Source organism: Guillardia theta, assembly GCF_000315625.1.
Source record: "Guillardia theta CCMP2712 unplaced genomic scaffold GUITHscaffold_37, whole genome shotgun sequence".
In the NCBI taxonomy this organism is placed as follows: domain Eukaryota; class Cryptophyceae; order Pyrenomonadales; family Geminigeraceae; genus Guillardia; species Guillardia theta.
Window position 1 is genome coordinate 319,985 of NW_005434637.1, and position 23,985 is coordinate 343,969.

General features: G+C 53.0%; 8 protein-coding genes across 8 annotated transcripts; 5 read left to right on the forward strand and 3 right to left on the reverse strand.

Annotated features, from left to right (window-relative positions):
• Positions 1-514: 514 nt before the first annotated feature.
• On the reverse strand, positions 515-4,007 carry GUITHDRAFT_109073 (hypothetical protein; the record flags this gene model as incomplete). The annotated part of the gene is made up of 13 exons (XM_005831951.1): positions 515-659; positions 742-824; positions 965-1,029; positions 1,085-1,139; positions 1,375-1,430; positions 1,581-1,624; positions 1,671-1,778; positions 1,829-2,082; positions 2,140-2,274; positions 2,600-2,707; positions 2,832-3,232; positions 3,279-3,403; positions 3,454-4,007. The coding sequence occupies 13 exons, from the start codon at positions 4,005-4,007 to the stop codon at positions 515-517; spliced, it is 2,133 nt and encodes a 710-aa protein (XP_005832008.1).
• A 2,619-nt stretch (positions 4,008-6,626) lies between these two features.
• GUITHDRAFT_58543 (hypothetical protein) lies at positions 6,627-8,208 on the forward strand (the record flags this gene model as incomplete). Its single annotated transcript, XM_005831952.1, has 4 exons — positions 6,627-6,972; positions 7,302-7,530; positions 7,869-7,964; positions 8,118-8,208. Coding segments are annotated over 4 exons (762 nt in total), but the record flags the coding sequence as incomplete, so codon positions are not given.
• A 1,357-nt stretch (positions 8,209-9,565) lies between these two features.
• GUITHDRAFT_109075 (hypothetical protein) lies at positions 9,566-15,357 on the forward strand (the record flags this gene model as incomplete). Its single annotated transcript, XM_005831953.1, has 16 exons — positions 9,566-9,579; positions 9,729-9,781; positions 9,828-9,847; positions 9,898-9,970; positions 10,146-10,243; positions 10,295-10,390; positions 10,442-10,522; positions 10,891-12,081; positions 12,137-12,250; positions 12,663-12,962; positions 13,243-13,317; positions 13,455-13,589; positions 13,873-13,958; positions 14,128-14,182; positions 14,730-15,090; positions 15,272-15,357. 16 exons carry the CDS (start codon positions 9,566-9,568, stop codon positions 15,355-15,357), a joined length of 2,838 nt encoding a protein of 945 aa, XP_005832010.1.
• A 90-nt stretch (positions 15,358-15,447) lies between these two features.
• Positions 15,448-17,403, reverse strand: GUITHDRAFT_139308 (hypothetical protein; the record flags this gene model as incomplete). The annotated part of the gene is made up of 1 exon (XM_005831954.1): positions 15,448-17,403. The coding sequence occupies one exon, from the start codon at positions 17,401-17,403 to the stop codon at positions 15,448-15,450; it is 1,956 nt and encodes a 651-aa protein (XP_005832011.1).
• A 383-nt stretch (positions 17,404-17,786) lies between these two features.
• Positions 17,787-18,248, forward strand: GUITHDRAFT_109077 (hypothetical protein; the record flags this gene model as incomplete). Its single annotated transcript, XM_005831955.1, has 1 exon — positions 17,787-18,248. One exon carries the CDS (start codon positions 17,787-17,789, stop codon positions 18,246-18,248), a length of 462 nt encoding a protein of 153 aa, XP_005832012.1.
• Positions 18,249-18,960: 712 nt separating this feature from the next.
• On the forward strand, positions 18,961-19,797 carry GUITHDRAFT_109078 (hypothetical protein; the record flags this gene model as incomplete). The annotated part of the gene is made up of 5 exons (XM_005831956.1): positions 18,961-19,106; positions 19,278-19,334; positions 19,393-19,487; positions 19,537-19,650; positions 19,712-19,797. 5 exons carry the CDS (start codon positions 18,961-18,963, stop codon positions 19,795-19,797), a joined length of 498 nt encoding a protein of 165 aa, XP_005832013.1.
• An 18-nt stretch (positions 19,798-19,815) lies between these two features.
• On the reverse strand, positions 19,816-21,812 carry GUITHDRAFT_109079 (hypothetical protein; the record flags this gene model as incomplete). The annotated part of the gene is made up of 13 exons (XM_005831957.1): positions 19,816-19,920; positions 19,981-20,004; positions 20,055-20,296; positions 20,339-20,396; positions 20,450-20,627; positions 20,679-20,884; positions 20,928-21,008; positions 21,062-21,166; positions 21,217-21,408; positions 21,454-21,534; positions 21,585-21,674; positions 21,720-21,755; positions 21,810-21,812. 13 exons carry the CDS (start codon positions 21,810-21,812, stop codon positions 19,816-19,818), a joined length of 1,401 nt encoding a protein of 466 aa, XP_005832014.1.
• A 573-nt stretch (positions 21,813-22,385) lies between these two features.
• Positions 22,386-23,373, forward strand: GUITHDRAFT_139311 (hypothetical protein; the record flags this gene model as incomplete). The annotated part of the gene is made up of 9 exons (XM_005831958.1): positions 22,386-22,418; positions 22,482-22,525; positions 22,575-22,668; positions 22,722-22,769; positions 22,820-22,864; positions 22,915-22,964; positions 23,116-23,143; positions 23,196-23,274; positions 23,342-23,373. 9 exons carry the CDS (start codon positions 22,386-22,388, stop codon positions 23,371-23,373), a joined length of 453 nt encoding a protein of 150 aa, XP_005832015.1.
• Between the last annotated feature and the right edge of the window lie 612 nt (positions 23,374-23,985).

Below are 23,985 nucleotides of genomic sequence, written 5' to 3' on the forward strand. Positions count from 1 at the left end.
GAGGAGGAGGAGCGGGGAACTGACGATCGATCATCGTCCTGATCGCGCTAAGATGCACGGAAAGGGGAAGACAGGTCCCGTTGAAGTGCAGCGCCCACTTGTTGCAGCTGTCCCCGACTCGGATGTGAATCCTGCGGGTAGGGGGAACGTTAGGAAGGAAGTCAGGGAGGGGGAAGGGTAGGGAAAGGGCGGGGGGGGGGGGGGAAGGGAAGGAGGGAGAGAAAGAGGGAGGGAGGAGAGAAGAGGAGGAGAGGAGGAGAGGAGAGGAATGGAGAGGGAGTAGGAAAACGTTGGAGTGGAGGTAGAGAGAGGGTGACGTAGGTGAGAGGAGGATTTGCGAGGAGAAATTTGAGGTAACGTGAAGATGAGCGAAGAAATCAAGAGCAGAAATCGAGGTCGACAAGCGACAAGCAAGCAGGAAATTCTGATTGCAATGATGTAGCAATGAGATCCCAGTCGTATCCCAATGGCACATCTGACATTCATGCCAATCATGTTGCGTTCAACAAGCATCTTACCCGAGAACAGGTCTCGACCATCTCATACGGGACATGGTAGAGTTCACATCCAACTCTGTCGAGAGAGAAAGCACTTTGTCACTTTCCAGCAGCAGGGCACAGACAGTGAAATCTTGACCTTGAAGGATGTCTGGACGAACTCTGAAAAGGAATGCTGCGAGCACAACCCGCCAGAAGCTATCCCATGGATGAGAAGAAAGAAGAGCATCGCACAAGGTCTTACAGCAGTCCCTTCCTTGCAAACTTGTTCGGTACCATCGCAAAGACCATCTCATGGGTCGATCGTGCCATCTGGAAAGATCCTGTCTGCACAAAACAATATCATGCAATCTCTCCTCCCCTCTCCTCCCCTCTGCCCTTCCTCCCCTCTTTCCTCTCCTTTTTTCATCGCTTCCTTCCGCTCTCTCCTCTCCTCTCCTTTCTCCTCTCCTTTCTCCTCTCCTCACCTTGTTCGTTGTGTTCTCTGGGCAGGATGTCCAGGGCTCGAAATAACACTCGAAGTCTGTACATCCTGTTCGTAGCAATCAATTTTCAAACATTCTCATCAAGTTTCTTCCTCTTCCTACCTTGATTGTGCGCATACACCCACGCGTCGTCCGTCGGCAATATCAGAGTTTTACCCTGCGAAGAAGAATGCAAATGAGAAGAGGAAGGTGACAAGGGAAGGGACGTAAAACAGGAGAGCAGTTAAGGCGGGGAGAGGAGGAGAGAGGAGGAGAGAGGAGGAGAGAGGAGGAGAGAGAGGGAGAGAGGAGGAGAGAGGAGGAGAGAGGAGGGAAGGAGGAAGGTCGAAAAGGTTGGAAGGGAGGAGAGGGGAAGATCGCGATAGAGGATGAGAATGTAGCGGTTGAAGGACCTGAAGGTATGATAAGCTTAACAGCCCCCCGATGTAGTTGAAAGTCGCTGCTGCCCCTAAGTAGGAACATATTTACAATTATTTCCTTCCTCGTCCTCGTCCTCGTCCTCGTCTCCCTCCTCGTCTCCCTCCTCGTCTCCCTTATCCCTTTCTCCTCGCTCGATCCCCTCCTCTTGCATCCCCTTCCTGCTCCTCTTCTCTCCTACCTCGATTCTCGAACCGGATATTCACGCTGTCTGCAGCTTCACACCTTGCATCATACATCATATCTCGTCCTCCCTTTCCCAACCTCTCACCTCTCCGGGAACTGAACAGCTCGCAGGTCATTGACAGCCTCATCAAACAGTCTCTGATCCCAGAAGCTGTCTTCCCGCACACCCCCTACACCGAAGGGCAGATGGCGCCTGGTACACACTTTCAACCTTACGTCTCCCCTCCCGGACAGTTCCTTCACCATGTCATTAGCATGTGTACGTTGCACATTTCACCAGCCCAGTCAGCATCGCATTCGCAGATCAGGTCCTCCCGTCGCTGATCCAACACGCATCTTCCATGAAGACATTGTCTGCTGCACTCCCACTCTTGCTCCGCCCAGACCTGCTCACGCGGAGGATGAGAATAGAGCTGTGAAGTGAGTTCAACACGAACTTGCAACTCCAACACAGCAAGAGCAGCGGAACCATCTTGCAGCTGACGTGATATCCTGACCTGCAAATGTGCAGTCAACAAGATGTGATGAGCAGCAGGACGATGAAAAACTCTCACGTGTCTCGCAACTCCGAGGATTCCTGTCCTTGAGAAGACAGAAGAATGGTCGTCGAAATGTAAGACATTGCTCGTTTCCCCATTCTCAGTGATGAAGTGAACTTGGAATGGTGCCAGCGACCCCTCGTCGACGACCTGAGATGTGTCGGTGAGGGGTCGGAATGAAATGGTGGACGAGGAGGCGATGGATTACATGGAGATGCAGGCGAAAGATTTAGATAGTGGATTTGTGACAACCGAACATGACATCTCTGTCAAGAATGTTGATGGTACATGAACAATGATGTCGACGATGGCGATGGCGATGGCGATGGCGATGATGATTGCGATTGTAATTGTCATGATGATGTTGGTGGTGTTGGTGTCGGTGGCGATGATGATGATGATGATGATGATGATGATGATGATGATGATGATGATGATGAAATTACATCCTGTAAGCTTGTTGCGCTTCGCTTACCATGGGATACTGCAGCCTCGCCCGAGCTCGTGCTGCCCCCCACACGTCGATTGCTCGCACGAACTCGTTTCTTCCCAAGTCGACCTCGAGCCATTCAACCTCCCCAACCTGGCACCATATCGATCAAATCGGGAGGGAGAACTACAGTCTGGGGAAGAACAGTTCCTGCTAACAACACAAGCAGCAACAGGTTGTGGAGTCTTTCCTTCACCAACAGCTCACACATGCTTACTTTCCCCGACGTCGTAGCATGCGATTGCTCGAATGGGACTGAGTAGAAAACGTTGACAATGCCGTCCACTGCGTTTTCAGATGCTCCGGCTCCTGTCGAGGAGAGGGTGACTGGTTTCTTGTACGCGACATTCGTCATCCTCCTCCTCCTCATGCTCGATGCAGCATCGCAGCTCCCGTCTTCACACGTCCCTTCCTCCTTCCTGCGGCCATCTGCACGCTTCTGCTCTCCGTACAGCCCTCCCCACTTCCACGGTCCTCCTCGTCCGTAGATGAAGTGAGTCTGTTCCAACCCGATGTCCAACTTTTCTCCTCCTGCTCCTTCTCTCCCTCTCTCCCAGAAATCTTCGCAGGATCCCTCTGCTCCTTCCAGCTCCTCGTCCACAGCAAAGTAGGTGAACGCTACCCAGTTCACCATCAAATGTGCACAGTGCAAGGGGAACATCACCTGGCCGTCCTATCGCCTCTCCCGATTGCCCGTGCGTCAGGACCAACTTTGCCTGATAGAAACCGTCTTCAAACCCCGTCAAGGATGCAAAGTAGTTCAGTCCATCGCTCAGATCCATCGCTGTCCTACACATCACCATCGTCAGCAGTTTCACCGCGCATGGCGGCTGCGGTACCCCGACAGAGGGTCTGACTTCATGTTGGCGTCGAGCTCCCATTGCAGCGCAACATGATCGTTGATGATGAGGCTGGCCTTTGACGCCTCGGGAAAGCGCGAGAAGTACTTCTCTGAGATGGCAAAGGAGATAGCAGCGTCGTTTCTAGAAATGAAACAATGCTGACGGGGAGGGAAGAAAATGATCACGAAGCTAACGTCTTTCACATCTTCCAGCCTTTGTCTGAGTGTGTGACTTTGATCCGAGACATTAGCAGCATCGTTGACTCCACGCTCCTCCGATGAATGCCCGATCCGAAAGCCTACCTTCTCCGGATCCGCTGACAACATGGAATGCTGGTCCGAGAACGTGACCGAGACGTAGTGATCACCCTGAGAAACTGCAGCGAGTGTGATCTGATAGGACGTCCGATGGTTCTCGAGCTCGAACGTCAGGGTGGGCTCCCCATCCAAGTGAATCACTGCTTCCCACCCCTCTCCGACGACGCCATCGACTAGCAAGGAAACTTGGACTTCGTGGTGCAGAGCGAACAGCTGTCCGTCTGATGGCGACATGATTCGTATCGCGGGTGATGGCGGGGAAGCACTAACATGCCATGGAGCGATCAGCATAATCGCAGCTGCTACAAGCGCCACCGCCATGTTTTCCGTCCCCAGCTATCTTCGCATTTCGCTCCCCTACCCCTACCCCCTTGTCGCTGTTTTCATCCCCCCGACAAAGACAGGATATCTTCACCACCCCTTGTTTTGAACTACAAGGTACCGGTGACATAAAAGGTTTCACCCCAGTTTTAGATGTACAAAGGACCGGTACTCCATCCTTGGTCCAGAGACGATGCGTCCAATTTTCACGTGCGGGTTACGAGATTCATGGGGCGAGGACGAAGATAGTAGAAGGCAGAAAGACAGCGAGGAGGAGGAGAAGGGAGAGGGAGAGGGAGAGGGAGAGGGAGAGGGAGAGGGAGAGGGAGAGGGAGAGGGAGAGGGATGGAGAAGGGGAGGGAGAAGGGGAGGGAGAAGGGAGAGGGAGAGGGAGAGGGATGGGGAGAAGGGGAGGAGAAGGGGAGGGAGAGGGAGAGGGAGAGGGATGGGGAGGAGGAGAAGGGGAGGGGAGGGAGACAGAAAGGAAGGAGGAAAGAGAGTTCGAGATTGCTTGAGATGGGCAAGATGACACAAGAAAGTGAGCAAGAGCTCGAAGGATTTTCCTGACAGACTCAGCGGGCAGGAGCAGACAGACAAGGCAGAGGGACACGTTTTGACTTGTGCCTGGTCAGGAGGCTGTAGCGATCAATATGGGGAAGAAGGGCAAGAAGGGAGCTCAAGGCGACACAGCGAAGAATGCTGCGGACATGGAGGAAGACATCGATCAACTTCTCCACGAGCTGGACGCCAAGGAGGGGAAGAGAGGGTTGTGCCATGAGGAGGCGAGCGAGCGTCCGTCGCCAAGAGTTCATGCTACCTTAACACAGGTGAGCTTCTCCTCTCCTGTCTCTCTCAAGGTAGATACTCTCGTGACTCTGTGTCGTCAAGGTGGGGCCTGGGACTTTCATGCTCTTTGGAGGAGAGTACTACGACGGCAGGAAGATTCAAGTGTTCCATGACCTCTACAAGCTACAGCTCGATGGCAAGAATGACAATGTCAAGATCAGATGGAGTAGGCTGTCCTTTGAGACAGGGCCAAGGGCCAGGAGCGCGTGAGTGTGTTTTGTGGTGCCTGGTAGAAGTGAGGGAAGTGATGGGTGTCTGCAGTCATCAAGCTGTCTTCTACAAGAACAAGCTCTACGTTCACGGGGGGGAGTACACGTCGCCCAATCTGAACAAGTTCCAGTAAGTTTCTTCATATTCTCTTCAGGCTGCGAGCTCTGGTCACTCCTTGTTGTCAGCCATTTCTCGGACCTCTGGTGCCTTGACTGCGCAAAAAGTCCGCGATGGAGCGAGGTCGTCTGCCATGGCAAGGTTCCCCTTGCGCGCAGTGGGCACCGGGCGACAGTCGTGGGGGGAAAGATTTTCACGTTCGGGGGATTTTTTGACAACTCGAAGGAGGTCAAGTATTTCAACGATCTCAATTCCTTCGATCTTTCGTCGAGCAAGTGGAGCCACTTTGTTCCCTCCTCCTCCTCCTCCTCCTCCTCTGCTTCTTCAGCATGCCGATGGCCGCAAGCGAGAAGTGGGTGCGGTTTCTCGTCAGCTGGGGAGGTGCTGGTGTTGGTGGGAGGTTTCTCAAGGGAGGGAGGCGTCGGGTCGTCGGGGCAGGACGACACGAAAGGGATTCCTTTCTGGGATGTGTGGACGGTGAACGTGGGAGGGCACGTGAGAGGAGGAGGAGAGTGGAGGTGCGAGTGGAGGATGGTGGAGATGGGCGACGTTGTTCCTCGGGCAAGGGTCGCGTTCGGTCTGGTCGAGGTGAAACCTTTCTCTGCTTGGTCTGAGGAGGAAGGGGGAGGAGGAAGCCTGCTGTTGTTCGGAGGAGTACACGATGAGCAGGTAGAGGACTCGCTAGAGAGCAAGTTCCTCAACGATGCCTGGGTCCTCAGGATCGATGGCAGCGGAGGCTGTAGGTGGAAGATGCTGAAGGAGAGCAGAGGCGACGACGAGCTGCAGGGCGAAGTTTGGCCGCAGGGGAGGATGAGCGTGCACGTATGTTGTGATGGGCGTCAGGTTGTGATCTATGGAGGAAAGAGGGATGGGGGAGAGCGGGAGATGACGTTTGATGATGTTTGGACGATGGATGTGGAGTGTTTGAAGGAGGGGGAGAGAAGCACGAGTGGAGCGAGGATGGTTGAATCCTTGTCAAAAAGTTGCTCGATCTGGTTTGAATCTGACGACGAGGATGGGGAGGAAGGGGAGGAGGACGAGGACGAGGACGAGGACGAGGACGAGGAGGACAGCCAAGGGGAAGAGTGCGGAAACGGAACGACGTCGAACAATGGAGAACTTTCTAGCGTCAAACCCCCTGCCTCTGCGTCAGAACATCAAAGTGCACCAGCAGCCAAACAGCCCTTGCCGCAGGACGAGGCGGCAAAGAGGAAGCGAGCTCAGGTCTCTGACTCCGTCCTCAGCTCCATCTGCGAGCACTGCGACCCTCTGGGGTGGAGGGTCCGGAAAGAAATCTCGTCCTCCTCCTCCTCCATCCTCGGGTCAGGGTGGGGGGAAGTTCTTCTGCAGCCTGAGCAGATCCTCCAGTTCGACCGGCAGGGTCACATCAAGTATCCTCAGCTGCTAGGAGGGGAGGCCCTGCAGCGGTTTCAGCGCGCTGTGGAGGAGGAGATCAGCGGGAAGATGCTAGAGGAAGTCAAGCACATCATGCGAGTGCTGGGGGAGGACTCGGAGGACGACAGGATCAAGGAGGAGGCGCTGAGGTGCGAGGATGCAGAGGAAGGCCTCGTCCTCCTCCAGAGGTGGTGCGAGGAGAAGTGCATCGAGGTCCCTTTCCTCCAGGGCTTCAACCTCCACTGGGGGACAAGCAAGGCTGCTGCTGTAATTCGTGCGCTCTCGCTCAGCGAGTGGATGGGGAAGGCAAGTTTTCCCCCTCCTCTCCCTGTCCCTTTCCTCTTTCCCCCTCCCCCATCTCCTCTCCTCGTTCATGTCATCTGTTCTACCGCCTTGCCTCCTCCTCTCTTCACTGCTCCTATCCTACTCCTTGCCCTCACGTCTACATCATCATCGTAATGCCTCCGTCTCATCGCGATTTTCTTACCATCCTCCTATAACCTCTCCAGCTTCATCCCTCCATCTCTCCTGTCTCTTCCGTGCTCTCCCTACCGGAGCTGCTCATTCTGCGCCCTCCCCCCCACTCCCCTCCTTCCCCAGCCTCCTCCTCCTCCTCCTCCTCACTCCCCTCGCAGGCAGCAGCGCAGCTACTCGGAGTGGACTCTGTGCGGCTCTACCAGACGAGCTCCTTCTTCAAGAGACCATCTCATGGTGAGACGACTTGGCACACGGATCTCAACACCGCTCCACTCGACACCAACGGCATGGTCACCTGCTGGATAGCTCTCTCTCCTGTCCTCGACGAGGATCATTCTCCCCTCCTCTTCGCCTCTGGCTCTCATCGAGACTTTGCGCTTCCTTACTGGTTGTCACTTCCCCTCCTCCTCCTCCTCCTCCACCACCACCACCACCACCACCACGGAATTCCTTTCAGCACATTATTTCTACTTCATCCACTCCCTCTCTACGGTTTTACTACCTCCTCGTGCCTCTTGGTCTACCCGCGATTTTTCCTCCTTCCAACCTCCATCATTCTTTTGTCTCCCCTTTCTCCCTTTTCTCTTCCCTCCCCCCTATCACTCACCTCTCCTCCTTTCCTCTCCCTCTTCTGCTACACTTTGCTCTCTCTCCCACTTTCTCCTCTCCTTCCCTCCCCTCCTCGTTCCCTCTCCCCTCCCCCTTCTGACGGAAACCTTCGTTCATCAGGTATACCTGTAAGGGGATGCAAACTTCATCTGATCGCAGATACCCTCGAGCCTGTCATGCTCCCCTTCTCCCCGGCGACGCCACCTTTCATCACGGGTAACAGGGCAACCGCACGTTTCTACCTCATCTCTCTCCCCATCCTCCTCCCTGCGCGTTGCACCCGCTTCCTTCCTCTTCCTCCTCCTCCTCCTCCTCCTCCTCCTCCTCCTCCTCCTCCTCCTCCTCCTTTCCCTCCTCATTCACCTGCAGTTGGATCCTTCATGGAGCTCCTCCGAACTTCTCTGGAAAGACGAGGAAGGCATTTGCGTTGACCTACATCGCGGAGGACGCGAAGCTGCTGGGAAGGTGAGGAGAGGAGGCGAGAGAAGGAGGGGAGAGGAACGAAGAACGAGGAGACGAAAGGAGAGGAAAGGAGAGGACAGGGGAGGCAAAGACTAGACCTGAGGGAGAGGTGGGGGTAAGAGAATGAAGAAGGGAAGATAGAGAAGACGGTCCGAAGGAGGAAGGAAACGAGGAGGGGACAGAGGAGGGGGAGTGGTGAGGAAGGGGTGGACGGGTGTGTGTGAGGGGCGGAGGTAGAGGATAGGAGTAGATCTTCACGCTCTGACGTTCGTGCTTGACAGCAAAGGGACCAGGCAGCAACCAGCAAGTGAAGACTACGAGAGTTACTCTGATTGGATCCCCAGCATCCCGTGAGACAGCACCGGCGACCTCTCCCTCAATCCTTCAACGCAGTTCTCCCTTCTCCTCTTCATCCTTTGCCTCTCCCTCCGGCCCCCCCTGCCTTGTCCACTGTGCTCTCCTACTTTCCCTTACCGTCTCCTGTATCCTTTCATCCTCATTCCCCCCATCCCCGTCCCTCCTCCCTCCTCGTCCTCTGCTCACTGTGTGATCAGGGAGAGGGGCAAAGTCGACCATCCTCTCGTCCCCATCGTCTGCTCGGGGATCTCAGCCTGCGACAAGGTCAAGTCGCCACCATTCCTTCTTCCCCTGCTGACCTTCACTGCTACAGGTTGACCGCTATGTCTCCATCAAGGACGTCGGTTTCTGAGCCTAGTCGGTACTGGCCGGCCGGGGGCGCGCGTGCGGGCCGACCGTGCCGCGGCCCGGGCTCACTGCCAGTGTCCGGTCCGACTGCGGCGGTGGTGACTCGGCTACTATGCATGAGGGTAGAGCTTGTTTGAGACTGTCGAACGCTCGTTGGCAGTCGACGGTCCATGTAAAGGCGGCGCCCTTGCGAAGGAGATCCGTCAATGGTCGATAGTAGGAAGGGAGGCCAAGCAGCGTCTTGACTTGCTCAGCTGATTGTCCTATTGTTGGTGCGTTAACAAGGTTATGAGCTCCTTTGTGTGTGTAAGCAATGAATCAGTGACTTCTGAAACGGTGGGGTGGGATGGGGTGGGTGGGATGGGTGTGCTGGGGTGGTTTGGAGGCTGAAGGACCAGAGATGAGTAGGGTAGGGTGCCGAAGAAGGGGTGATGGCGGCGTCGGAGTGGGGTTAAGGGGGTGGGTGTGATGGTCGATTAACGGACGGGAATGCTGAAAAGCGAATGAAGAGGAGAGAGGAGAACGAGAGAGGAGAAGAGGAGAAGAGGAGAAGAGGAGGAGAGTGAAGAAGTGAAACCATGGCTGCACAAGACATCACTGGGTTGTAGTATCCATGACACTGAGCTCCTGTCAAGAAGTCCCACCATAGGATGTCGAAGAAAGGGTGAGTCATTGTGCATCGGAAGAAGAGCGACACCCAGTGATGTTTACATGCAGCAGCAGCAATGTGTTGGTGCCTCGGACCAGGTTGCTTCACTCTCATCCGCCTCTCGACAAGCCTTGACCACATGATAGTTCCTCGCGTTCGAACAGGACATCGCAGAGTTCCTTGGACAAGAAGCCTCTTAGCAGCAGCAAGACGGAGGGTACTTGTTCCAACAGACCTTGTATTCAACTCATAGTAATTCTCAGGTGAAGACAAGACGGCACAGGTCCATCGTGGTAGTGTATGGAGAGAATGGTACATGACATTGAGAGACAGGTGCCAAGGTCGAAGACAGCAATGCAGAGGTCTCGTTCTCGTTCCCCAGATCTTGTCGTTCAACGCGATCAAGGTGAACATGCATGTGTTGCTCGTGTTACACTGAAGATATCCTCTGCTCCTCCTCCTCCTGTTCCGCCTTCTCTCCCCCTCTCGTCCTGATTCGCATATTTTGACAGTCCGGCCCTTCTCGTCTCCTGCGGAGAGGAGGTACCTTACCTCCCAAGGAACTGCTCAAGGAACAGTAGTCTCCCCAAGGGCTCGAGACAAAGTTTGGAACTGGAAGCTCGGAAATCTCAGCAAGCAAAGTTTGGTAATGCAAGGCAGGGATGTGGTCGTTCGAAAGGTCTGCTCCTGCTCCTGCTCCTCGTCCTCATCACGGTTTTTCGTTCTTCAGGTGCTCGATTCGTGCGCAGACGTGCTTCTCTCGCAGCAGTTCCCTCCTCTCGTTCAGGAGAGCGTGTTTGAGGTCCCTCCGGATGCGTTGGAGGAAGTAGGAGGAGGTAGGAGGTCGAGGAGTCCCAGTAGATCGCGAGATCGGCAGGAGGACGACTGGGAGTGGCATGCGACTGCTCGAGCAGTGGGAGTGAAGGCCCTTCAAAGTCTTGCTACGAGGCATACGCAGGTTTGGAGGGGAGGAGAAAGAGAGGGAGGAGGAGGAGGGGAGAAGATTCAGACCGATGAGTTTGATGTTTGATGGATCTCCTTGTTGCTGATCTCGATGATGGTCATACGATGTTTTGTTGACAACTGTGATGTCGAAAAAGACACTGCTGCTGCTTCTAATGGAGATGATGATGATGATGATGATGATGATGATGATGATGATGATGATGATGATGATGATGATGATGATGATGATGGTGGTGGTGGTGGTGGTGGTGGTGGTGGTGATGATGATGATGATGATGATGATGATGATGGTGGTGGTGGTGGTGATGATGATGATGGTGATGATGATGGTGGTGGTGGTGATGATGATGATGCATTCAGGCGTTGGCAGAGAAGGAGTTTAGCGAAGAGGTGGCGCGGCAGTCTCAGATGGAGCTGACGACTCTAAGAGCAAAAATTTCTGAGTTGGCATCAGTTATAGAGGGCCTGCAGAACGATCTCCTCAAGGAGAGACAGCGGTCAAGAGATCTTGTGAACAAGGAGAAAGAGCTCAAGGCTACGCATGCTGTCACTCTTGACCGTCTCACGCAGACCAAGGGGCAGGAGAAGAACAGGCTGACGATGGAGATGGAGAAATTGAAAGACAACAATGCGAGGATGAAGTCCAACTTTGAGCAGGTGGAAAGTGACATGGCCAAGTTAGAGACCCAGTACCGTCACCTGGAGAGCAGGTGCAGGGAGCTGGAGCATGGGAACATCCTCCTCCTTGCCGACGCCTCGTCGTCGTCTGCGGAGGCGAAGGCGATGCAGCAGGAGGTGAAGAAGTTGGACGAGAACTTCTCGTACGCGCGCAAGAGGCTCGCGTCCGTGAACAACTACATGACGGGGATAGAGAACGACAACCAGAAGAGGACGCATGATGCGGAGAACAAGATCAAGCTGCTGGAGACGATGCTGGCGGAGGAGAAGACGGCAAGAGTCAAGATCAGCAACGACATGACGGACGTGATCAACAAGAAGGACGAGGAACTTGAGAGGCTGCGGGCGGTGATACAACAGGATGCGTTCAAGAAGGAGCTTCAGATTGTCGAGCTGGCAAAGGAGAACGATATGCAGCGGCAGGAGATTGAGATGCTGAGGGCAAAGATCGACAAGCATGTCTTGCAGAGAAGGTGGATGTGGTTGATAGTCATTTGTCAGCTGTCGAGGTCGGTCATGGTGCGAGATGTTCAGTTGCAGACTGAGAACTTGTCGTCGGTACAAACAGTCTCAACGCAGACAGACATGAAGGTCGTTAGCAACGAGACCAAGAAGACCAACAAGTACATGTCAGCGTCGTTGGACATCAACTCTATCTCCTTCTCGACAACTTTTGCGCAGGTTCATGACAAACACTTGAGCGTTGTCGTGGCTTTCCTGAACCTTCAGTTGCAGTTCTTGCATGCCTGGCATGTTATCGTCGACAAGGCAAACAGGCTTGAGATGGAGGATGTCAAACAGATCGCCATGTCACCCGACGCTCTTTTGGAGAAGATCAACATGTGGTACTCGCGGAAGGTCGTCGTCGATCAGGTCCACTTTGTCTTGCTGTGTGTACGACAGCCATTGACATGGTTGGCAACGGAAGCTCGACGATTACAACCAGAGGAAACGGCAGCATCTCGCCCACTTCGTCTTCGATTCCATCCTGTGCGAGACAGGACAGGCCGAGCAAGGTTTCGAGAAGATGATAGTCCTGGTGGTGAGGGCAGGAGACCAGTACCCCTTCTGTTGACCTGCACTTCTCCTCCTCGTACCCCTCCCTTCCCCCCAACATCTCACTACTCGACCTCCCCTTACTCCTCCTTGTCTTAGTACTCCTCCCCTGCTCTCTCTTCTCCTCCTTTTCATCTTTCACGCCTTTGACGTCCTCCACATTTCATATTGTTCTCGTAGTGTTGTTCTCTCCTCCTTCTGTCATTCTTGTTGTCATCTATCTCAACAAACTTGAAACCGCAAGCCTTCTCTCATCTTCTTTCAATCCCTGTATCCTCATTCATAATTTTTGATCTCTTCACTTCACTCTCCTCTCCTCTCCTCTCCTCCCTCTCTCCTCCCTCTCTCCTCACTCTCTCCTCACTCTCTCCTCCCTCTCTCATACCTCACTCTTGCAGGCAAACGTGCTGCAGTACGTTCTCCGACCAGATTCCACCAGCTCCGACAGCAACAAGAAAACCACCAAAAACACCGAGGACAAGGGCAAACAACCTCCTGCCAACCAGCCAACGGCCGTCAGGCAGGCTGAGGACGTGGTGCACGAGACGAACGCGATCGTTAGGAGGGTCAACAAGGCAATCGCCAAGTTCTCTTCCATGATCACCGCAGACCCCAAGGCCCTCGCGCTCAGCAGGAGGATGAATCCCCAGCAGAAGCTGGAGCACTGGATTGAAGAGCAGAGGGTGGACAAGTTCGAGGTGATTTTAGTTCTCCTCCCTGCTGCTCCTGCTCCTGCTCATCCTCCTGCTCTTGCTCTTGCTCTTGCTCCTCCTCCTCCTCCTCCTCCTCCTCCCTGCTGCTCCTGCTCCTGCTCCTGCTCCTGCTCCTGCTCCTGCTCCTGCTCCTGCTCCTGCTCCTGCTCCTGCTCCTGCTCCTGCTCCTGCTCCTGCTCCTGCTCCTGCTCCTGCTCCTGCTCCTGCTCCTGCTCCTGCTCCTGCTCCTGCTGCTTCTGCTGCTCCTCCTCTCATTTCCATGCAGGTCATGAGGATAAGCATGTTTGCAACCTTGCTCGGCATCAATCCCAATAAAAGATGGGACGTCGACATGCAACAGGTAACGTGACCTTGACTCCCTTCCTCCTCCTCCTCCTCCCCCACCTCTCCTTCTTCCTTGCCTCGTAGACTTCCCTCCTCCTCCTCGCCTCCCCCACCCCACCCCGCCCGCCCCCCGCCTCTTGACATTCAGCACAGGAGGCTGCGGATCTCTACCTTGAGGCTGCAGTCCAGATGAGGAAGGGGCAGCTCCCGTTGCTTCCTTCCAACACTGCAGAAGGGACAGCAGAAGTTTTCATCGCCATCCCTGAGATGGCAGCAGCGATCGATGAAGTCGAATCCTTACCTTATCTGTCTTGTCCTGTTCTTGTCTTGTTCTTGTCTTGTTGTATGGTGTTTGAGCGTGAACTCTTTCATCGCCATAACCTCTGAACATCTTTTTCGCGTTTGCTCCCTGTTGCAGTAACTACAAGCTGATCTTCTCTTTCTTCCTCGTCTCCACCTTCCTCCTCCTCCACCATCACCATCATCACCACCACCACCACCACCTCTGCCTCCTTCTCCTCCTGCCCCTCCCTCCTCCTTCTCCTGCTTCTTCGTCTGACTGTCTCTTCAGGTCTGTGGGAACATGCGGGCAGTGGAGCGACAGAAGATGAGGACCAAGATCGAGCAGCAAGTGAAGGAGCTGCGTGGAGGAAAGATGTAAGCCCTTCTTGTTCCTGCTCCTGCTCCTGCTCCTGCTCACCCCTGCCTCGCTCAGCTTCCTTTCTCTTAAATTCATCCTCCCCCTGCTTCGCCTTTCCCTGCGCTTGCCCCTCTCACTCGATCTCTCCCGTCCCCACCTTCCTCTTCAAGCTGAACTCGCAAGCAGGTTGATCAACCTCGACAAGGCCCTCGAGCTTCTGGTGGACTTGTGGAAGACTACGGTGAGGAGAAGCGAAGGAAGGAGAGGAAAGGGAAGGGATCAGAGCAGAAAGGAAGGGAGAGGAGGGAGGGGGGGGGTGAGGGGAAGAAGAGAGAGGAGGAAACAGGGCTGGGACCGGGAGGGGGAGGGGGAGGGGAAGAAGGCAGAGGAGCAAGTCAGAGGAGCAAGTCAGAGGAGCAAGTCAGAGGAGAGGAAAGCTGTTGAGAATAACAGTTTTTTAGGTTTACGATCAGATTGACGCAAGGTTGCAATCTCTCTTCGTGTCAGCAGACAACAACAATGACGGGGAGCTGGATTACCTCGAGTTCCTGCAAATAATTGACAAGGCAAGCATGACAAGCTCTGAAGCCTCTCGCTCCTCTGATGTTCTTGTTCCCAACTTCTTTCCTCTCCTATCTTCCCTTCCCTCGCCTGCCTCCCTTCCTCTCTGCTCCCTTCATTCCTCTCCTCTCCTTCTCTCCTCTCCTCCCCTCTCCTTCTCTTCACTCCTCTCCCCACTCCTCCTACCCCCTTCTTCCTCTTCTCCTCTCCTCTTCTTGGCCTTGCAGATGTCGGCGGAGGGCAAGCGTCTCCCCAGCAGCAGGCAGATGCTGCGCATGTACTCGCAAATGTCTGTCTGCTCCTCCGTCGACGCGGGAGTCTTCTGCAAGGTTGCCAGGCAGCACGAGCTGGGAAAAATCCAGGTGGGAAAGATCAGCAAGTCCCTCAAGGCTGGGCGGCAGCTGGAGGAGCAGGAGAAAGTCTTTGCGCTGCTGGAGCAGTACTGGAGGGGTATGGAGGGCAGTGTCCAGCAGGTCGCCAGCACTCTGTCGAAGTCGCCGGAGGCTCAGGAGCTGGAAGAGCTCGTCGCGCTGTTCCGCATCCTCATGCAGGAGAAGAGCGACCCTGCGCAGGCCTTCCATACCTACCGTGAGATGCTGCGAGGAGGAGGAGGAGGAGGGCGGAGGAAAGGGGAGGAGAAAGGGGAGGAAGGGGAGGAGGGGGCGGTGAGGGAGAGAGGGAGGAAGAGGGGAAGAGTCAAATGGAGGGAGGGAGCAAAGGGGAGGGGGAAGGGGAAGGGGATGGGGAGGAGGTTGAATTCTTCATGCAGGTCTGCTTGTGCAGGAATTTCAGAGTGTGATGGACCGGGGGGAGCTGAAGAAAAAGAAGAAGGAGCTGCTGAAATCAAGCAAGTAGATCAGTCAAAAGATATCTAGGAAGACTCTATTCATTCTCATACATGTACAAGGACTATACAAGGCAAAGGTGTACCCGAGAGTCACTGTCTCAAACCTCTTGTTGAGAAGCCTCAAGAATGAAACTTCCCATCTCAACCATCATGCTATTCTCCTGATGCCTCTGCATCGACATCTTGATTACATCTCGATAGCCCTTCAGTCCGGCATACCTTCTGACCTGCTCGCTCTCCGCAAGATTCCTCAGGAGCTTCAGGCACTGATACTGCACCGACAAGTTGGGCATGTGAAGTTTCATCGCCATACATGTCAAGTGAACTCCGTCCATGGTCACGAACACAACCTGGTAAGTCTCGTTTCTCTCCATCACATTGCTCATCGCCCAGATGCTGTTGAGCACAACCGCCGAGTTCTCCGCATGCACCTCCACGACCCTCAGGAGCACAGCGATCCCGTCCTTCTCCTCCATGAACTCCCTCCTGCTTCCCGCTGACTTGTACACCAGGTTGGTCATGGCACCGCACGCCTGCTCCATCACGTTCGCATCCTCTACATGCCTCCTCATCACGTCCAACAGCAGCTGCACACCGTGCAGCTCAACCACCATACCCTGGTTCCGCACATGGTACGTCAGGTGCTTCAAAGTCCAGCAGGCCTGCAGTGCGACGCTCCTCTCCTCCTTGTGCACGTTCATGGCCTCCATCGTCGCCTCAACGCCCCCAGCGGTGCTGATGGTGTGGAGCCATTTGGTGGACAGGGAGAGCTCTTTGAGCTTGCTGCATTCCACCTCCTGCACCACAGGCGAAAACTTGTACTGCTGCATCTTGCTGATGCTGTCTTGGATCGCAGCAGCGACAGCATCGTCATCCTCCTCGTTGAAGCTGAAGTATCCTTCCGCCTGCTCCCTCGGCTCCCGCGCTCCTCTCTCCTCGAGTACCGGAGGCCTGTTGGGCGTCAGCATCTCTGCCAGCATGTCGAGCAGCAGGCATAGACGCGCGTCTCTCACGTACTCCTTCTTGTTGGCCGAGACCATCGCGACCATATCAGGGAAGAATTCCAGCAGAGTGTAACAACCATAAACCTTGATCATGGCGATCAGGATGTTGCAGATCACCTCCTGCACCCCCGTGTTGGACTTGTACGTCTTCATGCAGAAACGGATCACGCTCATGGTCTCGTGCAGCATCATACACAAGTCTTGCTCAGACTTGGTGAGGAAGTACAGCAGCAAGTGAAGGTTCTGACTTGTTACCTGCAGCACCCTCGAGTGCTGCTCGAGATCGGATACGATGTACCTCAGCATCTTCTCGGAATCCGACGAGAAGAAGTCGTTCTGTAGCACAGACAAGAACTTGTCCGCAGCCTCCACAAGTTCCAAGTCATTGCCATGAAGCTTTCTGACGTGTTCTACAAGCTCAACACCAGATTTTGATCTGATGCGCTCCTTGTTCGCGGGGTGATTGGCCGCCATGAACCGGAGGGCCCTGCATGCAGAAATTTGCAACTCAATCACTGTGGCATGCTCGACCATGGCGGCGATGAGACACGCGATGATGTCTCGTTGTACAAGGTCACTTGAGTTGAACCTGAACAGACCTGACAGGTAGAGAAACGTCCGACAACCCAACGTTTGGATCTCGGCCACTCCTTTGTGTCGAGCCATTATGGCTATCAAGACTTCTTTGATGTCCAGAGAGAACATTGCTTTTTGGTAGAGGTGGCAAGCAGACAGTCTGTAGATCACTTCGCATGCACTCCTTTGAATGTCTTCATCGTCAAGCTGATCTAACAAGAAGTTCAAGAACTCCGTCATCTCTTCGTCGCTGATTTTCTCTGCCTTTCTACTAGACGCATCCTCCGTGCTTCCTCTTCCAGGGATTCTCTCCAGCAACCGGCCGAAGATCTTCGTTCTTGATCGCTTCTCTCTGTCCTCCTCCTCCTCCTCCTCCTCCTCTATCCTCCTCTCCTCTTCTCTCATCCCATCCCATCTCCTCTCCTCCCTCTCCTCCTGCTGCTTCTCCACCCTCCCGCCGCCTCTTTCCACCATGGCGTCAACTGGTTCAACGGCTGACTGTCAGGCCAACGCCATCAAATTCTGGTCCACCGGTGTCTGCGGTTACACTTTGTAGGCGGAAAATGCACCCTACCCTACCTGAAAGGGATCAAATACGGTCAAATGAAGGGGTAGAGCAAGCCTACCACTCCAGCGCGCAGTGGGTGTAAATCTTGGCAGTGCGAGATCAAGTTGACCAATCCTCCTGTCCTCCTCTCCTCCTCTCTCCTGTCCTCCTGTCCTCAAATCCTCCTCTCCTCCTGTCCTCCTGTCCTCCTGTCCTCCTCTCCTCCTCTCCTCCTCTCTTGCAGTTATCTTCGTGTTATAGCTCTCTTCATCTGACAGCTCTAATACCTGCCTCGTGTTGTTAGCTTCAGATGGCTCTAGATCATATCGGACTCAGTGTGACCGATTACGATGCTGCTCTCGGTTTCTATCAAACCATCCTAGCACCCTTGGGAAACAAGAGAATCATGAGCGTCGAGAGTGAGCACGGGAGAGGAACGGGCTTCGGAAAGCATGGACCTAGCTTTTGGATCCATGGGCCGCCTTCTGGCAAGACCTCGTCAAAATCGAGCATGCCAATGCACGTGGCATTTGCTGCTTCCAGCCGTAAGGACGTCGATCGTTTCTACGATGCTGCCATAGCGGCAGGAGGAATAGACAATGGCAAACCGGGGCTGAGAGAGTATCATCCCTTCTATTACGCGGCTTATGTGAAGGACATGGACGGGAACAACATTGAAGCGGTGAATCACTTTGAGTGGAGCTCTTGGAAAGTCTGGGCGCCTATCACAATGATGATAGCAGTGTTTGCCCATTTCTACATGAAGCATTGAAATGTGACAACATTGCAGGACGTCAAACTTTCAAGCGAGTTCCAGTTATGCCTTTTGGTTCGTCCTGAGCTTGGAGGGGAAATAAGAGCAGCGGGATAAAAGAAACTGACATGCTATGCTGTGATACATGCGATGAAAAAATATGCCGAACCTTCATTCGCTCCGACCTGACTTCAAGCCACCCAAAACTGCTGCGGAGCAGCAGAGAAGTTGAAAATGTTTGTTTGCTGCAGGCACAACACTAAAGCCTTCAGTTGACTATTAAGAGTGATTTTCAATTAATTAAACCATGATCAATGTTTGCTCATCCTATAAGCTCGAAGCGGTTTCATCAGCAAACCATTCAACACAAGCAACATTCAATAGGGTTTCAAACATGGGAAAGTTGCGAGCAAAGAGTTTGTCAGTTGAGAGTGAACCGTGTTGAGCATGCACAAAAGATGGCGAAGCTGACTCCCTTGTTTCCGTTGATCTTCGTATGATGATGAAAATATCTAACAAGCTCACCCTGCTGCCTCCTATGAAACTTTCATAGCAACCGTTACCCTTCCGATCTATTGGGGGGTGTCGGGGTTCAATAAACGACTTGAGTACAATGTAGTATTGAAATAGTCTATTGCAAACAAATGCAGCAGATAACAATATTATATCGAGTGTTTTACTGATAAGAATAGCAAGAGTCGTGCCGGACCGCCGGGCAGCCCTGGCAGCCATGTCGCAGGAGAGGACGGGAGAGCAGCAGAAGCAGCAGAAGCAGCAGGACCCTGACATCGGGCCCTTGCAGAAACTCCCGGGGTTCTCAGTGGATGAAGCAAAGGACAAGCCACATCGTGCCTTGACAGACGAAGAATGCACTAGGTGAAGTGATGGCCAAGAGGGACTGCCATGATCGGACAGATGTCCGTCCTTGTTGTGTTGAGTGATGGGTGTTATGATCAGCAAACACAAGAGTCTCTGTGCTCCCTCTCTGTATCAACTGAAACATTTAGCTGACTGTGGTTGACCATGGACTTTCCCTTTGTTCCGCAGGTTGAATCTTCCTACTGGGACTTTGCTCTTGATAAATCCTGAGGAGGTTCGCAACGGGTGGCCCTTTCACATTCTCTTGCCTTCACCGGCTGATACCACTGGCTTTTGCTTGCAGAGTCACTCCGGAAGTCGCCAGCACGCTCAACTTTCCGTCTGTGGAGCAGCAAGTCACAGAATGGATGAGGCTGAGGAGATTGAAGCCGTGGACGGGTAGCAAGTGGCCCTGACTGTGTCTTCTCGTCTTGACCCAGTCTGACAGGAAGGGAGGTTCCGAGGTTCGCTTCTACAGGGCAGCCAGTCCCACCGGAGATCTTCGTCGGCAACTTGACACAAATACAATCCAATCAACCCCTTCCACAGATGTCACTATATGGTACGCCTACAAAGATGCCAACGACGAGCATCATGTTCCTCTTGACTTGTTGTCTTGTCAGGATCTCAAACCTCCATGGGGTCTATGCCAGAGAATCGACCAAACGGCCAACTTTATTACGAGACGAATCTTATCGGGCAGGGCTAAGGTTGCCAATCATCTGAGTCATCGTTGGATTCCTGCAACATTCAATGTCATAACCTCGAGTATTCTAATAGAAATATTGACCGCTTCCTCCTCCGAAGACTCTTCATCGTCGGATGATTTCTTCTGGAACAGAGCTGTCAATTGAAGCAAAAAGATTATGGCAAGCATGCAACACAGAAAAACCTTCTTTGTCGATTTTTTTGGAGTCTGAGACCAAGGGTAAGAAACGCCTCAAAACCTTTCACTCGACTCCGTACCCGTTTTGGGGTATTAGATGCTTTCTTTGGAGTCGGCTTTCTCTTTGCCTGATAATCGTCTTCATCGTCGTATTCATCGTCGTCTTCATCGTCGTCGTCGTCCTTTGCTTTCCTCTTTGTCTTTGTAGCAGATGCAGGAGTAGACTTCTTGGCGCTGGCTGGTTGTTTATTCGCAGTGCCCGCTGATTTCTTTGGAGTTTTCTGTGCAGTTGTCTTTTGAGATGGTTGAGATGGTTGGGAATCTATCAATCAATCAGATTCAACATCTCTTCGTCACCGATTACCTTCGTCATCGTCACTATCATCCAGGACAATTGTGTCTGACTTTGGCTGTGCAGAACTCTGTTCCTATTGTCAGCACTCACACTCAAGGTCGAATCCTCGGTGCTTCACACCGATTTTCTTCTTGGTTCAGATGTTGAAGTTCTTGTCGGAGTTGGGATCTGAGGCAAAGCAGGAATGGGTAGTTTGACAGGGGAGCGCGTTCCGCTGTTGGCGTCGTCGTCGTCGTCGTCGTCGTCGTCGTCATCCACCAAGTTGCTGTCATCATCGTCGCTTCCCTTTTCTGAGTATCTGACTCATGGTCAAGGGACGCCAGTAACACATAGCAAACTCGGCACTTACTTAACACCCTTAGAAGCTGCAGCTCTTCGCACCCTTGTTGAATCCCCTTGCGAACTGTCGAAGAACGAAGCGATGGATGTCTGATTTCCTGTCTGATTTGCAGAAGGAATGCTCGGTTTTGACAGAGGTGCCGTAGAGCTCTCTGCAGAGCCTGCTCCACCATCAAATGAAAAATCCTTATGAAGCAAAGCAGAAGAATCTGAGGACTAATCGAAAATGAGCTCAGTTTAGAATTCGGCTGGAGAGAACCTGCTTGGTTGGGTCCGAACTAGGATCGCCAAGCCATTTTCGTCCCCCAAATACCACAAAATGATCGAAAGTATCTTGTGCCTACGAATCGAATACAATTAGTGATTTCAACAATAAAACTGCTGAGCTTGTACCAAAACTTTTTTGGCTTTCGGGAGCATGGTCACATACTTCTGTTTGGAGTGGACATGCGTTCCAGTCAGACGAAGTGTGCCTTGCGGGAATTCAATGTCCAATGTCTGACAGTTACGACATGTCACCGAGCGGAAAGTAGACCATTACAAAATACAGGGTTCGTGTCCATGTTGCTGAGCTGTCCAAATTTGCCTTCCTGCACCACGGAAACCAAGCCCGGGAATACAAAGAGAACTTTGTTCTTGCGGACGTTGGCTCGCTTAAAAATTTCAAGTGGTTTCTTGGAGCTGTGCTTCCGAATTTGTTGCGAGGGCTTGGATCTGTTCAGCTTGCAATACTCTTTATCCTACAGCTCGGGTTAACTCTATGGCACGAACATGTGCTCAACGACCTCGCAAGAGGGACTAGAAGAAATGATGCCCAAACTCCTCGCTTGCTTCTTGATAGCTCTCGATTCGTCTTCCGTTACCATCTTCACTCAGTCAGGCGACCATTGGTACATCCTCGGTTCAATGCCTCTACCTGTTCAGCAGTCTTCGTGTGAGACCCTTTAGCTTTCTTTGACTTGTTTTCTGCATCAACAGTCTTCTTCGACGCTGCTGCCTTGGGTGCCTGCCGCAAGATCACAAGCCAGCCGGGCACAGGGTGAATGAAGACCTTCTTCGACTTTTTAGCTGAGAAATCATCCGAGCTCTGCAAAGACGGTTACAAAGAGCGGATGAAGCAGCAAAAATCGTGAAGATGAACCATGTAGATACGATAGAGTCATGTTGAGAGACGAAACCACGAGGATTCAGGCAAGAGAAAACAAGTTCGCACTAGTGACAAAGCTTGCCACGAGTTTACATGGAAGAGAAGCAGGAGGAGGAGAGTCAAAGGAGGCCAGGGAGAGGAGGCAGTGAAGGGATCCGAGAGACCATAGGAGAGCAAGAGCATGGAGCACGTGTGGGAGGCTAGTGCATCAACATCCTGCCAGCATGGCAACCGCCACACCTCGTCCGATGAGCCCATGCCGGGGGTCTTTTGGCGGGAATTACGGTGGTGGGGCCGAAACTTTAGAGCCAGACCTCGAAACTTTATCGTCATCGAAGTTTCAAACTTTTGTAAGTACGAGCGGGGATGTGGGACCGTTGCATCCGCTCGACGGCCGACGCGTGGAATGCTGGGGGGGGTGGGGAAGTAAGAGGAAGAGGAAGAGGAGGGGGAGAACTTCATGATCACAAGGAAGAGGAGGCGAGGGATAGAGAAGTTGACTCTCATGCCAGCACTTGGCCTTGTCGCCATGGCACGGGAGTGACGAGGCTGCTGCAGGAACGTTAGATCATGGCCCCAATCAGTCTGGAATGCATTAAGAAAGTGAGTGAAACCTTGTCCTGCCCTTCACCTCTTTGGCCGCCTTGACCTGACTGATCCTTGCAGGTTCGCATCACCTTCTGCCCCTTTCACTCTGTCCCTTCTATTGTGTATGAATCCCTGCCGCGCCTGCTGTACAAAGTTTCACGCTTGTCCCAGAGAATTCATGCGGAGGGTGCATTCACCCAAGGTCAAGGCGTCCAATCCCAAGTGTGAGATAGACTTGAACTTGGTTCGATACCAGAAAGACACGGTGAGCACCTTGATGGGTATGGGTAGGTAGGCTCAGTAACCGGCTTCTGATAGTACGTCAAACCTGAGATCGAGCTCCAATTCACCGACGAAACTGTTGAGGTACATCCTCATTCTTTTCACGAGCTGTCATGACTGAGAGTGTTCCGTAGAAAATGTTTCCGACAGCAGACATGAAGATCGCGGATATCGAAAAGGTAAGGGATGAAAGACACGGCCGAATCTGGAAATTGACTGCTCCAATCAGTACATCTTCAAGAAGTCTGAGTTGGTTGACTTCGCCCTGTGTATCAAAGAGTGAGTGCTCTGATTGATCTGCCCTGCCCTGCCCTGCCCTGCCCTGCCCTGCCCTGCCCTGCCCTGCCCTGCCCTGCCCTGCCCTGCCCTGCCCTGCCCTGCCCTCTTTTTGTGTTCTGTTGGCTCGATATCTGAAGTTTTACTCTGACAGGATGAAAGCCAATCCAGTCACTGGGCCTGTGATGCAACCTTGTCTGTGATTTTGATGGGGCCTGCTGATGATGCTGGCAGATCCCCATCGGTTCTTTCAAGGGAAGGAGGCACACATACGCTATCTATGGCGAAGATGCCGAGAAGCGCCAACGTGCTGGTATGATGATGAACCTCTGCCAGTGATGCTTCGTTGTTTGACTTTGAATGTTTTCACTTCCCAATAGCTGGTGGTGTGAAGACATCCAAGAAGAAGTAACTTGCGAAAGTTTCTCCATGGCCCTCGAGCCAATTGTTTATAATTGACCTGCTATTTCCCTTCTTGAGTCTTACCTTCTGATTCAAAAATAAATTTATCAAAATCCCCTTCTCTGAAAGCTTGCACCAACAACGTGTAAGCCTGCCAGCCAACATTTCAGCAGAAAAATTCTCTTGAAAATGAACAGACCAACGTCAAGTAGGGCAAGCGAAGAATCCAGTACCGGTTGATGAATCCTGAGTCAAGGCCGAGCTTGAAGGCAGCAACGAATGAGACAGTCTGTTGCACATGTTATCAAATCTTCGACACCAAATCAGAGTCTCGTCTACAAATATTGTGTTGACAATGATTGCGTAAGGCTCCAATCCTACCAGCTCCATTGGATCCTCTACAACATACCAGTCACGACCGAACACGCAGGGGACGGAAGAACATGCACTTTACCAGGGGGCAAGTTTTGTAAGGCCTTGAGCGCAACATCTAATGACATCGCATCTTCTTCCCCTTCCTCTGCCGTGGCGCTTTGACAAGCAGAGCTGTCAAACTCTTCGCATGGCATGGGTTTCACGTGCACCATGAAAAAGTGACGTTCTCTGCCAACGATTCCGACGC